Source organism: Coturnix japonica, chromosome 14, assembly GCF_054131305.1.
Source record: "Coturnix japonica strain WE chromosome 14, WE-NBRP24, whole genome shotgun sequence".
NCBI classification, from domain to species: domain Eukaryota; kingdom Metazoa; phylum Chordata; class Aves; order Galliformes; family Phasianidae; genus Coturnix; species Coturnix japonica.
In genome coordinates this window covers 14,979,445-14,994,323 of record NC_140676.1, presented here as the reverse complement: position 1 = coordinate 14,994,323, position 14,879 = coordinate 14,979,445, and the positions used below count along the sequence as shown (strand labels likewise).

Genomic DNA, 14,879 nt, shown 5'->3' with positions numbered 1-14,879 from the left:
TTTTTTTGCCATTTTCTTTTTTGAAATGTTCTTGGAATTGGAAGATCTGTATTTGTGACACAGCTGATCTGGTTTTCTTCAGTTGAAATCTACATTTTGTCTCAAACTTTTTTTTTTTTTTTTTGAGCTTTATTTTGCTGTCCTATAACTCTTAACTTCTTGAATACTTTCCAACAGAACTTCCTAAACAACTTCCAAGCTGCCAAAGAAGCCCTGAATGCGGTCACTGTCCAGGCAGCGGAAATGGCTGCTTCCAGCATGAAAGACTTTGCTAAGAAGAGTTTCCGTCTCTTAATGGATATCAACTTGAAAGCTCCAGTTATAGTTGTTCCTGAATCCTCAACTTCCTGTAATGCTTTGGTAGCTGATCTTGGTTTAATCAGAGTTCAGAATGAATTTAAATTTGTGTCTTCAGATGAATCTTCTCTTCCTCCAGTCATTGACAACATGGACGTGCAGCTAACTCATTTGAAACTATCAAGGTATACATCGTATTGTCTTATGTCTTGGGAAATGTTTGCTAAGAAAGTAGGTCCATATTCCATATACAGCATTATTTTCTTACTTAAAGATTGTAGATGATGGAAACGTACCAAATCTAACTAAACAAAAAAGCCCAAGCTATGCTTGAGTGCATTTATATATGAACATATATCCATAATCTTTAAAACTTCATAGAGAGGAAGGATTGATAGGAGAGTAACTGAAGCACTCTTAGCTGCATACCTGGGCGTAAGAGCACGTGTGCACACACACGATTATCAGTTTAAAAATAATAATTTTGAGAATTCTATTGTTTGGGATTTTGCAGATATTTAATCTTTCCTCTTCTGCTTATGCCATTTTTTTTGTAGATGCATTTTATCTGCAGATTCTCAACCAGATTCTGAAATCCTCTGTCCTGTGAGTTTGACTTTACTGGTCCAGAGAAATTTAGCAGCAACTTGGTATCGTAAAGCCCCAGCAATTGGCATCAAAGGAGATCTGAAACCAATGCAGGTAACATCATGGCATGTCAGAGCTATGCCAAAAGTTACACTTAATTTTGGAGTAATATTTATCCTAGTTACGGAGCTTGTAATCTTGTTGGAATTTGTAATGTTAAGACTTGTAGTTGGCTGTCCTGTTTGTAGATCTGTTAGTTCATGCTAAAACTTTTTTTTTTCCCCCCAGGTGAGGTGTCTGTAGAGCTATGAGCTATCCTTTTTTTTTTTTTTTTTTTTTTGTAAATGAACATGCTAAGTTATAATCGGATTCAGATTCATTAATTTAGATGCTTATTGAATGGCAGTTTTTTGATGTGCACAATGTATAGTCATAGGTTTAATGGTAAACTGGCTATGTTTAATGGTATCTGGCTATGTTTCTTCATTACTGAATTGTTAAGAAGCATTGATGCTTAGCTGTTCATATCTTTCTACAACCAGGGAACCTTCACGACATCAATATTTAACATGTGTACTATTTTTGTTGTAACACCTGTTCATAACAAATGATTTCTCTAAAAGATACTATTTATTAAATCATTTTTATTATAATTCAGGGTGTTTTGGCTAGGATCTTTTTGACTCACTGACATGTTCACACTGTAATCAACATGTTGTCTGTTTTATACAATTGATTAAGGTTCTGAAAGGAAACAGCGTCACCAAAATTGAGGTTGTGGGTTTCTTGCTTTACAGATAGCTCTCAGTCAGGATGATCTAACCGTTATCATGAAAATTTTACTTGAGAACCTTGGAGGGGCTTCTTCCCGTCCAGATACCATGCAGCAGAGCATTGAGGATAACCAGATGGTTAGGAAAGAGAAGGTTCCAAATGAATCTGATGTCTCTGAGGGTATGTTAAATTCTATCACTGAATAGATTTAAGGAGAGGACCGCTGACAAATTAAAACATCGTTGATCTGAAGTGCTTCAATGTACATAAATAAACCGTTTTTATTAATTACTATCAGTTTGTATGTGAAAAGTTAGAAGATGTGTATGACAACATTGGGATGCAAATTGGTGATGGTAAAAAACAAAACAAAAAACCCTTAATCATAGCTTTTTGTTTTGCCATTTGTTTTTTACAGGGTGGAATTACTCAGCCTGTATCAGAGGCTGATGTTTCAGATTTAAAAAAGATAAAACTGAAACCAACAGTCTGCCTAGAATGTAAATGTTATCTCCTGGCCTTTTATAATTGTGCCTTTTAATATCTTACATGTGCATTAATATAAACAATGTGTGTCCTTAATGTTAACGTTTTGCCAGCTTTCAATATTAAATCATTTAAACTAGTAGTTGAAATGCTAAAATATGGAAAGAATCTAGAAGGAAGAGTAATGAATACTCAGTTAAAAGTACTGTTATGTTCTGTAGTTCTTCATTAAAACTAGTGAGGAATGGCCACAGTAAATTAATGACAACTTGCTAAAAGTTCTTAAACCACTCAGTTATAGGCAGCAACCATTCAGGAGAGCAAAATCTTATTCAATATATGAAATTGCAGATTGTCACCTGTAGGCTTTTTGACTTTGATCTTTTTTTCCTTTTGTCTCTTTCTGAGCTTGGTTTTAAAAACAACAACAACAACAAACAATCAACAAAATCCAAGCCTGGAAAACTTTCTCCAGGCTCAGTATTCTAAAGGAATATACAAATATTTGCTTTTTCACTAACTTGCTTTCTTCCTGCTTTAGGACAAGAGAATGTTTCTCCATCTCAGTCTCCTGCAGAATGTTATACAATGCTTACATTTGACTTCAATTTTGAGTCGCTTTCAGTAACTCTCTACAACAGCGATTTGAATCAGGTCTGTGATAGCTTTTATTACACTTTTGGGGTGGGGAACTTTTGCTTCTTATGAGGATGGAACTCAATGCTTTGTAATCCTTGTGTTAAGGATCCTATACAATTTATCTGGCAAGCTTTGAGACTTGGAGCAGAAAATGACCTGAATTTGAAGATTGTCAGTGTAAAATTCACACTTAAAAAATTAATCAACCAACCAAAATGACCCAGTGTCTCTTTTGTTCATTCAAGACTTGATTCCAGTTGTCCAACCTTTAAAATGAAATTTTCAGATGTAGGAATTGCTGACCTTCACAAAACTAGTTCAGTGCGTGACTCTTATATAATTAATGTACATAATCTATATTTTTGTCTTATGCAGTCCTGAGTGCAAGCAATTAACAAACAACCTTTCTTTGCTGAAAACAGAAGAGAAACATGTAATGTTGCTTTGTTATTGTGACTTAATAGCCTTTATCCCGCTAAGAAGCTGCATGCTTTTTAAGCCTTGGTCATAGCTAATGGGTGGTAGCCTGTGCTTAAAGCAACTGTAATACAGTAACTTGCTTTTTGTTTCAGGGGATATGAAACAAAGATCTAATGGGATTTCATTCAAATGTCTTGTTTATATATTTTCAGTTTAATCTTTATGTCCTGCTTGTAAATGTAGTTAGTGTGATGAGTATGTAGGGATCCTCTGAGATTCAGTCAGGTGAAGCATCATGCATTCTGAGCAACTACTGGAAATGGGATGTACTACGAACCCAACATATTTGTTATATTTTTTTGCAGTTTCTTAGACTCATTTTTATGATTAAAGGGATTATTACATCAGATGGCTTCTTCCTTTTGCAGAACAGAATGTGCATCTAGTGACTAGTATCACGAGAATTGTGCTTAATACTTAGGTCTGTAATACCTAGTTTTACTGATTCTTTTTTTCTTTTATTAATTATTATTTTATATTATGTAGAAATCCCTGCTTTTGCTGCATGATGAGAAATTACACCTTGGTGAACTCCGACTACATCTCATGGCATCATCAGGGAATATACTCTCTGATGGCTCAATGGATGTGAATGTTAAACTTAAGGCATGCACCCTGGATGATCTCAGAGAAGGAATTCAGAATGTGACAGCAAGGTGAGTCTGAGTGGATCAGAAATGGAAAAAATTCTTTGCAATTTATGAAGTCTTTCCTAGGCCTACATATTTTGCTTTCATGTGGTGTTATTAATATGTAGTAGGACAGTCAGTCTCACTATGCACTAATGCAGTTAGTGATGTAGTTTTACTAATGTTAAACATTTATGTATTGCTATTTGTTGATTTTCCAGATCATCTAAAATGAAAAATAACCATTAGACATGAGTATTACAGTAAACTACATAGAACAGCTTAGTAGAATATACCCTGTCTCAGCTAGAGAGGTCTGTGTCCTCAAACTTTAGTCTGATGGATAAATGCATCATTTTTCTGTAGGCGACACAGATTGTGTACTTTATAACTGCATTTTCAAAGACAAAGGGAGGAAGAACGTACTATTTATGCATCTTTGCTTTTCTGTATTAATGTGTTGTAATATTAGAAATAATCCACTTTAAACTTGTTTTGCAGAATGATAGACAAGAAAGATAACACAAATGACGGTTCTATGATAGATATGAGTTACAAACAAAATAAAAATGGAACTGAAGTTGTTGCTATCCTTGACAAGCTCTACGTGTGTGCCAGTATGGAGTTTTTGTTGACAGTAGCAGATTTTTTCATTAACTCCATGCCAAAATCCTCAACGGAAAGATCAACACAGCTCCATATGAAGAATGTTACTTCTGGTAAATTGAAGCCAGAAACAGGTCTGTAAAACTGACCTCCCCCTCGCCCTCCCCATCTTATTTACAGTTTTCATATTGAAAATAAATCATCTAAAAGTGCTCAGGATGCTTGCCTTGCTATCTGACTTGGTTTGTTCTTCACAATGTATAAATTGGCCACTCAAGCTGTACTTTACAGTGAGCAGTAGTAAATGCAAAAGTGCCTTGTCAAATAATGGAGTGCTCTCCAGCTGAACTAAATATTAAAATTCACAAAAAATAAATTAGTTATAGTTAGTGTATATGTATGTAGTTAGTGTATATGTATATGTAGAAACAGTTATAAATGTGGTTGTATGTTTTTTGTCACCTATTTCTGCCAAGAAAGCATCCATTGAGTAAGATGGGTTATGTGGATATTAGTTAAGAAAGTAAAAAGAAACAACTTGCTATTTGAATATGAGTGGTAGCCAGTACCTTACACATCTGCAAGCTGAGAATTTTGGAACTGTGTCCTGTTGTTTCAAAGCATGATAACTGTATGTTGTTATTTCAAAGTTATCGAAAACTTAAGACAACTTTTCCTATTTTGTTAAACACTGAAGTTATGGTATGACTTTCAGTGAAATGCTACAGTATTTCTGTAGAAGATGTTTGTAAAATTTTTATCTCTAAAAGCTGTGCAACATTTTCTGCATGAAGTTCAGATATTACGTATATCATAATGCTTTCAAGCCTTTTATATTCAAGATTGGTTTTACTTGTTTTCACAGAAATACCTTTTCAGCCAAATATGAAAGTAAAAGCTGTGATCATGGATCCAGAAATTGTGTTCGTTGCTAATTTGACCAGCGCTGATGCCCCTGCCTTAAAAGTTTCCTTCCAATGTGACTTTTCTCTGACATCAGGAAAGGCTGCACAAAGGATGACTGCTCAAGTGAAGGACTTCAAAGTATTGGCTTGTGCTTTTCTCAGAGAAAAGCAGGACAAGAATGTAACTAAGGTATGTAAGATTACCAGTGTATGAAAGATAACAAAGGTATGAAAACTTGATTTCTGTCAGGAAAAAAGTAGCAAGAACTCTTAGTGGGCATATTGAACTGTATAGATAGCCTGTGTAGTTAATTTTGCATGTGCTATCTTTGCTTGTATATTAGTGTTCTTAAGTTTTTATGTGGTTTATGACTATACCTGCATGTTGGGTTTCTGGTTTTATTTATTTGTTTATTTATTTTGTATTTTTAATCTGTATTTAAGTTAGTGAGTTTTAACCAGTACAAAAGAGCTCTAATTCAGATTTGAAAGCTGGAATGAGGAACAGTAGTATAGAGCATAGTAATACAGAAAGAATGCTTTTCCTCTAAAACCACTCGTTATGTCATCAACAGCCCTTTGGCGTATGGGATGACAAAATATAAGTATCTTGAAAGGCTAGAATCCAGGAGCTACTTTACTGATCAAATTACTTTTTTTACTCAGGTGTTACAGCCATGTGCTTTGGTCATGGAAAATATGATGCATGTTTCAGGGCTGCAGACTGTGGTTGTAACAGTAGAAGAGCTTACTATAAAGGTAAGTTGGATCATTAAAGCTGTCTTTGGGAGAACACCTGTGTTTTTTCAAGGGAGTTACTGCTTTGGCTTTTTTAGTCTGTATATTCCTCTCCTAAGCATTAATTTCTCACAACGATTGAGAAATAGGTGTATCTGTTTTTCAGAGCTTCTTTGTGTTGGGCAAATTGTTACTTGTCTACCGTTTTGGCTGTTTCTTGGCAATACTTAAATATTGGACACTTAAGTACTGGACACTAGGAGTACTCCAATTAGTTTCTTTCTGTTTTACTAAACAAGGTTTTTGTTTCTACTTCTACTGTTTTTTTTTTCCTTCAGAGTCACAAACAAGTGTGTGCATGGAAGTGCCTATTAACTTAAGGCTCTTAATGTGATTTTCTGAATGGTACATAACGTGAAATACTGTGTTCTTAGTAGGTAAATTGTTGAGTGTGTCTATAGTAAAGGTCTTTCTGAATGAAATTTGCAAACTCTGAGGAGTTTTGTCACATACTCCTATCCTGTATTTTAAATGCTTGTCGGTTTAAAAATGTGTTAAGTGATAATGTGCTTATTTGTTTGCTTTAAGATCTCACCAATCATTCTGAACACTGTGGTGACCATTATGGCTGCCATAAAGCCAAAAACTACAGAGGAGGATTCTAAAGGAGCAGCAGAAGTTCCTGAAGATCTGTGGCAAGTGAAGCCTATAGATGAGTGCAATGCTTGGTTCCTTGGTGTTGATGTAGCCACAGAAGCAACAGAAACTTTTAAGGACCATGAACATGCTGTGAAACAAGAAAAGTTTGACATTGTAGTGAAATCTGTTCAGATCACCTTGGAATGCGGTCTGGGGCATCGTACTGTCCCTTTATTGTTAGTGGAATCTGTATTTTCTGGTGTTCTTAAGAACTGGTCCTCATTGATGGAAGTCTCTGCTGATATGTCACTGGAGGTTGGTACCATCAAATCATTGGTAGTTTATGGAAGGTGCAGAAATGTGTTAATTGTTAAGTAACTTGATTTTTGGTAGTTTCTATGTGCTGAGTTAACAGTTGGTTTACACCGTAATGCTCTGAAAATTCTCAGTAGTCAAGCTATGAATTACCTTAATTATGTACAGACTTCATACACATAAAGCACTGCTGTACATGGCAGTTATGACTGTGTAATAATCTAGTCCTCATTGAACTACTTGAAGTGTTGAAGTTTCTCATCCCAAAATTACTCTCGTAGACATTGTAGGGGAGAGAATGCATTATATCAATACAAGTTATTTATGATATTACTAGACCATCTGGCTGCATTTCTCTACAAGCTTCCTAGATAGTGAGTGCTTTTTAATAATGGTGTCACTGAAGAAAAATGTACAATATGTTTCACTTGTATGGACTGTTTTTTTTATATGCCTTATTTAATTTTGATTCTTTCTTTAGATTCATTATTACAACGAAACTTATGCAGTATGGGAACCTCTAATTGAAAGAATTGAAGGAGGAAAGAAGCAATGGAGTTTAAAGCTGGAAGTATGTAAATGTACTAGAAATTAAGTAATACTGGGTTTGATTAGAGAGCTGTTTCTTAATAATTTTATGTAATGGAACGCTGACCTGTCAAATGCTGTTGCTTTGAGGGAGCTATGGAATTTCACAAGAAAGAATTCAGTCTGTCAACATCAGGAGGTTTTTCTGAATGAAGTTGTTTGTGCATTGCAAAGGCAAAATGTAGCATGTAACCACACATGCAATTAGGGAATGAAATAACTTGCTTGAATTGGTATAAAACTTCCATGTTACTGTTAAGTTTGTCTGAGATGTATCTCAGATTTACAAGGTAAAGTAGATATTCCTTTGCTTGGAGAGTTTCAAGCGTAGTGCATGCTTTTTCCTGTTGTAACACGGGAGGAAAAATAGTTCAATATATTCACAATTGCTTGGTGAAATTTTTGTTGTAGATGAAGACTAACCCTGTGCAAGAAAGAAGTTTGATGCCTGGAGATGATTTCATTGTTTTTCCTGAGCCACAAACTGCAGTTAACATCTCTTCGAAGGATACAATGAATATAACAATATCCAAATGCTGTCTTGCTGTATTCAGTTATTTAGCCGAGGTAAGCATTAAATGATTTGGCTCTGTAGAGAGCTCTGTAGACTCTGTGCTGCTAGTCATCGTTCTACAGCCCTGACAAATGTTAGTGAGCACGGATGACAAGTTTTTCTCAGATAGCCCTTAAGGGTAGATAAGAACATGGTACGAGCTTTTGAAGAAGGCAGTTTCTGTGTTAGAGGAACAGATGTGCTTGTACAGGACTGAAGGAGAGAAAATGAAAGGGAAGTAAATTTCTCTTAATATGTAAGAAAATGCACTGTAGGAAACATTTATGTTAATTAGAGAGTTTTATTTCTATTTGGCCTGCTTCTTTTCTGTAAGGTGTCTGTTCCATGACAGAAATCAAACCATTTGTACAGAATTATCTTGTGTCAGTTTTATTTAACTTCCAAATGAACTATAGTTTATAAACTAATAATTGCTTATACTCTTAGTCTCTGCTGCAGATCAGCTAACGTGGATCTTGTGTAATAAAGTGGATGTTTGTAAGCCTAAGTTGTGGTTAAGTGCAAAGTATGGTGATGTTCTTGTGACTTCTGTGTTGTGACCCAGGTCATTTAGTTTTCTTGTAAAGCTGCTAACAATAAAAATCCTTATAAATGTATAATTATTGTGGTATCAATATTTGCTGTAATTTACCAAATAACAGTAAAATCTTAGGGAATTTATATTCCCTGGAATAATACTTCACATAATTACACATATGCATTTTTCTCTATATACACTATATAGCTATGCCTGCATATGTATTCAGAACATTATTTACCAAGCATTGTCTTAAGAGACTTGAAGTTTTGCATTTCTGTAGCTATTTATGTATGATTACGTAATTATAATAAGTTAATAATCACTATGTATGTTCTTAATTGCAGGCATTTTCAGAAGGGACTGCATCTACATTTGACTACTCCTTTAAAGATACAGCTCCTTTCATAGTGAAAAATGCCCTCGGTGTTCCTCTCAAAGTATTTCCTAGCTCCAGTTTTCGAATTACCAATTCAGCTGAAAAAGAAGACATGCACTATGTAGGAAGCGGTGAGAACATGGAACTGGAATACTCGTTTTTTGAAGCTCCACAACACAGGAAGCTGTCTGCCTTGTACCGACAGGAGAGCTCTGTCTTCTCATTAAGTTTAGGTATGATGCTAGGGAACACTGCAACATACAATATGTTGAGAATGGAAAAACGGATGAGTCAGTGTAGTTAACTTCAGGTAACGTATGTTGTGTTAAAACTATTTTTGAGTACTGATGGCAATTAAAAAAAATAAAAATCCAAACAACCACAAAGCCTCCCATTGGCATGTTATGAAGATAGAAATTTCAGTTTTTTTAGAGTGCTAAGTACACTTTTTCTCTTAGTCCCTTGGATAAAATAGCTGTTTTAGTACAGTCATTGATAAACTGTCTCACAGATCCCTTGGACTTAATTCACATCAAAGAATACACAAAATAATTTTTTGAGTATTTCTTACGCAAATTATAACTTGAAGTTAAAAGTTCAGATCTTTAGGAGTGTTCTGCCTCAACACTTCAGTTTTCCCTAGTGCTCAAATACCACTCCGGGTTGTTTTTGCTAGAGGCTGTCTCTGATACTTGTTATTGAGTCTAGAGAAACTTGGATGTTGTTCCATTCTTTAAAATTGTAGTATGTCTTGTGTAATTAACACTTGTGTTTTTTTATGGATTAGAACTGGAAGGATACAAGGAAGTGGTAAACATTCCCATTGCCAAACCAGGTCGACGACTGTACAACATTAAAAGCCTTCTTGATGGTCATTCAGACTCTATCATTGTACAGATTGATGCGGCAGAAGGAAATAAGGTTATTACTGTACGGTCTCCTCTACAGGTAAACAAAAACAAAACCTGAAAGAAATGTTCTTGTGAGTGATTTTGCATGTTATTCTTCATGCTTTCCTTTTGTTTGATTTCATTTGTTTGAAATAATGCACTTCTCAAAATGCTAATTAGAGTCAAATTAAGTAATTTACTGTATTCATTCTCTCTCAGCATTTTATAAGATTTTTTTTTCCTCTTAGAAATAAAAAGCCTTTTTTTTTTTTTTATTAGACTTTCTAGTATTTTGAACTTTGAGACTGAATATGTAACTCTTACCCAGGTTAACATTTTAAGCATGTTTTTACAGTTCATGGAATTTAAAAGTTAACATATTCTTCTCATGCAGTTGCCTTTTGTTTTTCTTTTGAGGTGTATTTCTTACAGAAACATTCTTCATAATTTTTACTTCAGTAACTTTTACAAAACAAATGTAATGAAAATTTTGTTTTTTGATCCTAGATTAAGAACCATTTGTCTATCCCATTTGTAATCTATAAACTGAGTAGGGAGTCCAGATTGCTGGAGCCAATTGGCACATCCAAGCCTGAAAAGGAGTTTCATGTTCCCTTACAATCATACAGGTGTGTTTTGTTTTCTGTTCTATAGAGCTGTTCTTTGTAAGACTGATAAACAAGTATAGCATTACTCTGGAAGCTTAAATTTGCAGCTGGTTAGATAAAAAGAAAAAACCGAACTGTCTTCATTTGGTAATTATGCAGTGTGCTGCAAAGTCACGCCAGAATGTTAGCAGTAACTTAGAACTGGTTGATGTTTGCAATCAGTGTGCAGATATGTGTACTTTTTCTGTCCTCTTTCTGTAGGTGTCATCTGTATGTTCGACCAACAGGAATGTTTGAGGGTCAGTTTAGAGAATCCACAACTAATATTGTCTGGAGAGAAGAGCTACATAGGAGCAATGAAGTAAAGTGCTTGTTACAGTGCCCAGCCACCGAGACCAATTTCTTGCCTCTAGTAGTCAGCACAACAGCAGTACCTGATCAGTTAAACTATATTTCAGCATATGGAGAGGAGTGGGATCCTGCCTACATTATCCATCTTCACCCTACACTGATTGTGAGGAATCTCCTGCCATACTCCCTGAGATATTTACTGGAGGTAGGTGCAAAGTAATTCAGTGTTGTTGCACCCTGTAGCGTGATTGTAAATTACATTTGAAATCATGGAGGAGGGAGGGAACTGGGTCAGGGGATACAATGGAATCAGTTTGTATTCTTGAAATCTTGAATTGTTTAGTCTTTACTATCCTGCAAGGGAAGTGCATTTGACCTTGGATTATTCATAGGATCAGGCTCAAATAAGTGATTGGATATTGTGACACATGGTGCTGAAAAAACCTAAAAAGTGAGCATCCTGCTAGAGAGGAATTAACATGCTGTTTTGTAAATGTGTACTTTTTGGGTCTCAACAGCTTGTTTTCTTCCTTTATAACTTTACTGCAGGGAGCAGCGGAAGCTCATGAATTGCTGGAGGGGAGTGCTGCAGATGTTTTTCATTCCAGAATCAATGGGGAAATAATGGAGCTTGTGTTGATAAAATATCAAGGCAAAAACTGGAATGGCCATCTTAAAATTCATGAAGGGATGCCTGAATTTTTTCCAGTATGTTTTACATGCCATTCTGCAACAGTGATGACAGTGGACTTGTACATACATATCAGGCGAATTGGAAGCCGTATGATCTTGTCTGTCTTCAGTCCATACTGGATAATCAACAAGACTTCTCGTATTCTTCAGTATCGAGCTGAAGACACTCATGTGAAGCATCCTGCAGATTACAGAGATATTGTTTTGTTCTCCTTCAAGAAGAAAAATATTTTCAGTAAAAATAAGGTATGCTTATGTTAGCTGGAGGTTGTACTTAGAAAACTTGCTGTTAAGAAGAAAAGTAACTTGTATTGCTTACCTACTTACTCTATTTATCCCAAGCGATTTACAACTTCAGGAAAATGTATTAGGTGGTGGTTGGATTGCTTTTGTGTTTTATTGTTTGATTTAGTTTCTACTTTCTCATTAATTATACATTTAGAGGGCTAATTATGCTTCATTAGAAGACTAAGGAAATAGAATAGTCTTACTGCCTGCATGCTTTCCCAGCCGTTTCTGGATGTTGTGCTGCATCCAGTCAGCTAACTTTGGTCCTGGTGAGAAACTGTTTGGTGACACAGAGTAGGTAGGGACTGCAGTGTCAGTAGGGTGAACTCCTAGCTTACCTGCCAATAAACTCTTCCCTTAGGGAGATGATGGAGGATGCAAGTTGGATGTGAATATTACTATGGAGGTATTTTCCACTGAATAATGAGGAATCACAAAATTATCTAAATTACCTTTACCATGTAACATGCACAATGTAAATATTCTGTCCAGTGTTATACAGACAAGCTTAATTTGACCGGGTTTTTACATGGTCAGATGAAGATTACTGTAGCACTAGATGCATTCTTTTTTTTTCCTTAGAGGATGCCTCTTTCCCTCTCAATGTTTTCTTCACTGATGTAGTTGAAGAAACATTTTGACCAAGTGCTATTTTATTACATTTACCTCCCCCCTTCAAGTTGGTAAAGCACCACAGAACTGTATTCTTTCCACACTGGAATGTGCTCTCATGAATGAATAATGATACTAAGTGCTTAAGCTTATCTTAACTTACTGAAGGATTTAAAAGCACTTAAATGTGTTTTTGGTACCGTTCTGCGTGATATAGTGGCACATATGTATGTATATATTCATATATAGTATGTATGAACTCTAATTTATTGAAGCATTTTCCATGTTGCTTTTTTTGTGTGTAGATCCAGTTATGTATTTCAACAAGCACTTGGTCCAGCAGCTTTTCCCTTGATACTGTAGGAAGCTATGGATGTGTCAGGTGTCCAGCTAACAGCATGGAGTATCTGGTAAGAAAGTTCTTCTGTGTTTTATGGGTCTTTTGGGACACTTGTTTTTCTTCATTTTGAGGCTTTTGTTTCAGTAGTTTTAAATCCAATGTCAAAATGAAAATGATCTTGTTGATTGTTGGAACAAATTTTCCTTCTTCAACAGGTTGGAGTTAGTATCAAAATGAGCAGTTTTAACCTTACAAGGATAGTTACCTTTACTCCATTCTACACAATAGCAAACAAATCTTCTCTGGAACTAGAAGTTGGTGAAATTGGTCCTAATGGCTCTTTTCCAACTAACAAATGGAATTATATCGCAGCTTCAGAGGTAATATTTTGTTTTGCTTCCTTTGGATGTTATCATAGACAAATAGCAGGTCTTTAGCTGTCATGTACAAAATAAAATCTCTGTAGATGCTCTGTCTTCTCTGTTGCTATGACATGGACACTTCACATAACTCAGGTGTCATATATTGGGTAAATTAATGAAATTTTTCAATTTAGATAACTGTCTATCACTAGGAACTGGGGTAAGAACCTAAGGCAGATGGATTAGTTACACAAGACTACTTACTGCTGGCTTGCTATATTGAACTCATACAAACTATTAGTCATTAATATCTCTTGTTTTACAGTGTCTTCCGTTCTGGCCTGAAAACTCATCTGGTGAACTTTGTGTAAGAGTAGTTGGCTCTGAAAGTGCATCCAAACCATTCCTGTATCAAGTCCCAGATAATGGCACTCTGTTGAGGCTGGAAGAATTGGTGAGACTACGAATCTTTGTGGTCCATACTTTATCTTAGTTTTGTAGTATTGAACTTAATGCAGCTTGACTCTTAGAAATGATTTGAGATAGAGGCCTTCTACTTTAAGGTCTTGGTGCATCACATTTCAGTTCTATCTCATAGAAAAGATTGTGAATCATGTTGACGGTCTCAGTGTTTTTTATAACTGTTGGAAGCCATCAAGGTGATTTGATTTTGACAAGCTTATAGGAGTCTCAACTGCTATTAAAATTAAAAATGGTCTTTAACACTTAAAATGTTTCTTTGAAGAGAGAATTTCTTAGATGATTTTTGTTTTTCATTTAAGGTAGCTATCCTAAAATACAATGTCTATCATGTTTTCTCAGTGAGAAAAGAAGAGCTCATGGATAAGCTTATGACTGAATTACTAAAATCTTAATTATTTCCATGTTCAGCTTTTTCAACCATTAGGGAACATGCATGTAAATGTGGCATGTTCAGATGAGTCATGAAAGATAATGCTCTTTGGCAGTTAGCTGAAATACAATTGAATGTGAAGATAACCTATCTCCAAGTTTGCTGAATCAGCTGGAAAAAGTGTTTTCAGAGCAAGATGTCAGTAACAGTTTAGAATTCTGTTCGCACACTTAAAACTGTTTATTTTTTGTACTATTCTAAGACAGTAGATACCTCAGATTTGCAAGGTAATCTTCTCTACACCCTATATATAGTGAAGCTTTATGCTGTCTTATGAAGTGGTAAATGTTTCTTTTGTGTCTCTGTGAGCTGGAGAATCCATGGGTCCATGGGATTCCTTTCCAAAAGCAGACGTGTTCCTTTCCACAGCTACTTTTAGTACAGCCTTTCAGCATAAAGAAAGAACTGAGCTGTACACATTTTAGTGGTGTTACTGTATTGGAAATACTCTGGAGGAAAGCAGGATATCAAAAGCTATTATGAGAGACTCAACGTGATTTGTTTAGGGCTTTATTCAATAGAAATTTTCTGCTCGGTGATCAGTTGGTAATCTATGATCACTGAATCTATCTTACATTTTAAGAACTATGGTGCAGTCATCTATACTTTCAGTTTTGTAAAATGTATGGAAGGAAATGCCTGCCTGTTGGTTTTATGGAGTGTAGCCA

General features: G+C 35.4%; 1 protein-coding gene across 6 annotated transcripts in view; it reads left to right on the top strand.

Moving 5' to 3' along the window:
• Window positions 1-14,879, top strand: part of VPS13C (vacuolar protein sorting 13 homolog C) — a 123,849-nt gene that overhangs the window by 87,354 nt on the left and 21,616 nt on the right. For all 6 annotated transcript variants that reach the window (XM_085515761.1, XM_085515760.1, XM_015872268.3 and 3 more), the window contains 19 exons: window positions 178-482; window positions 855-999; window positions 1,683-1,839; window positions 2,687-2,799; window positions 3,751-3,920; window positions 4,395-4,633; window positions 5,365-5,594; window positions 6,071-6,163; window positions 6,731-7,096; window positions 7,578-7,667; window positions 8,096-8,251; window positions 9,123-9,387; window positions 9,942-10,102; window positions 10,552-10,673; window positions 10,914-11,208; window positions 11,553-11,942; window positions 12,902-13,006; window positions 13,152-13,316; window positions 13,624-13,752. In XM_085515761.1, coding sequence (XP_085371887.1) covers window positions 178-482; window positions 855-999; window positions 1,683-1,839; window positions 2,687-2,799; window positions 3,751-3,920; window positions 4,395-4,633; window positions 5,365-5,594; window positions 6,071-6,163; window positions 6,731-7,096; window positions 7,578-7,667; window positions 8,096-8,251; window positions 9,123-9,387; window positions 9,942-10,102; window positions 10,552-10,673; window positions 10,914-11,208; window positions 11,553-11,942; window positions 12,902-13,006; window positions 13,152-13,316; window positions 13,624-13,752 — 3,696 coding nt within the window. The remainder of the gene's footprint in view (window positions 1-177; window positions 483-854; window positions 1,000-1,682; window positions 1,840-2,686; window positions 2,800-3,750; window positions 3,921-4,394; window positions 4,634-5,364; window positions 5,595-6,070; window positions 6,164-6,730; window positions 7,097-7,577; window positions 7,668-8,095; window positions 8,252-9,122; window positions 9,388-9,941; window positions 10,103-10,551; window positions 10,674-10,913; window positions 11,209-11,552; window positions 11,943-12,901; window positions 13,007-13,151; window positions 13,317-13,623; window positions 13,753-14,879) is intronic.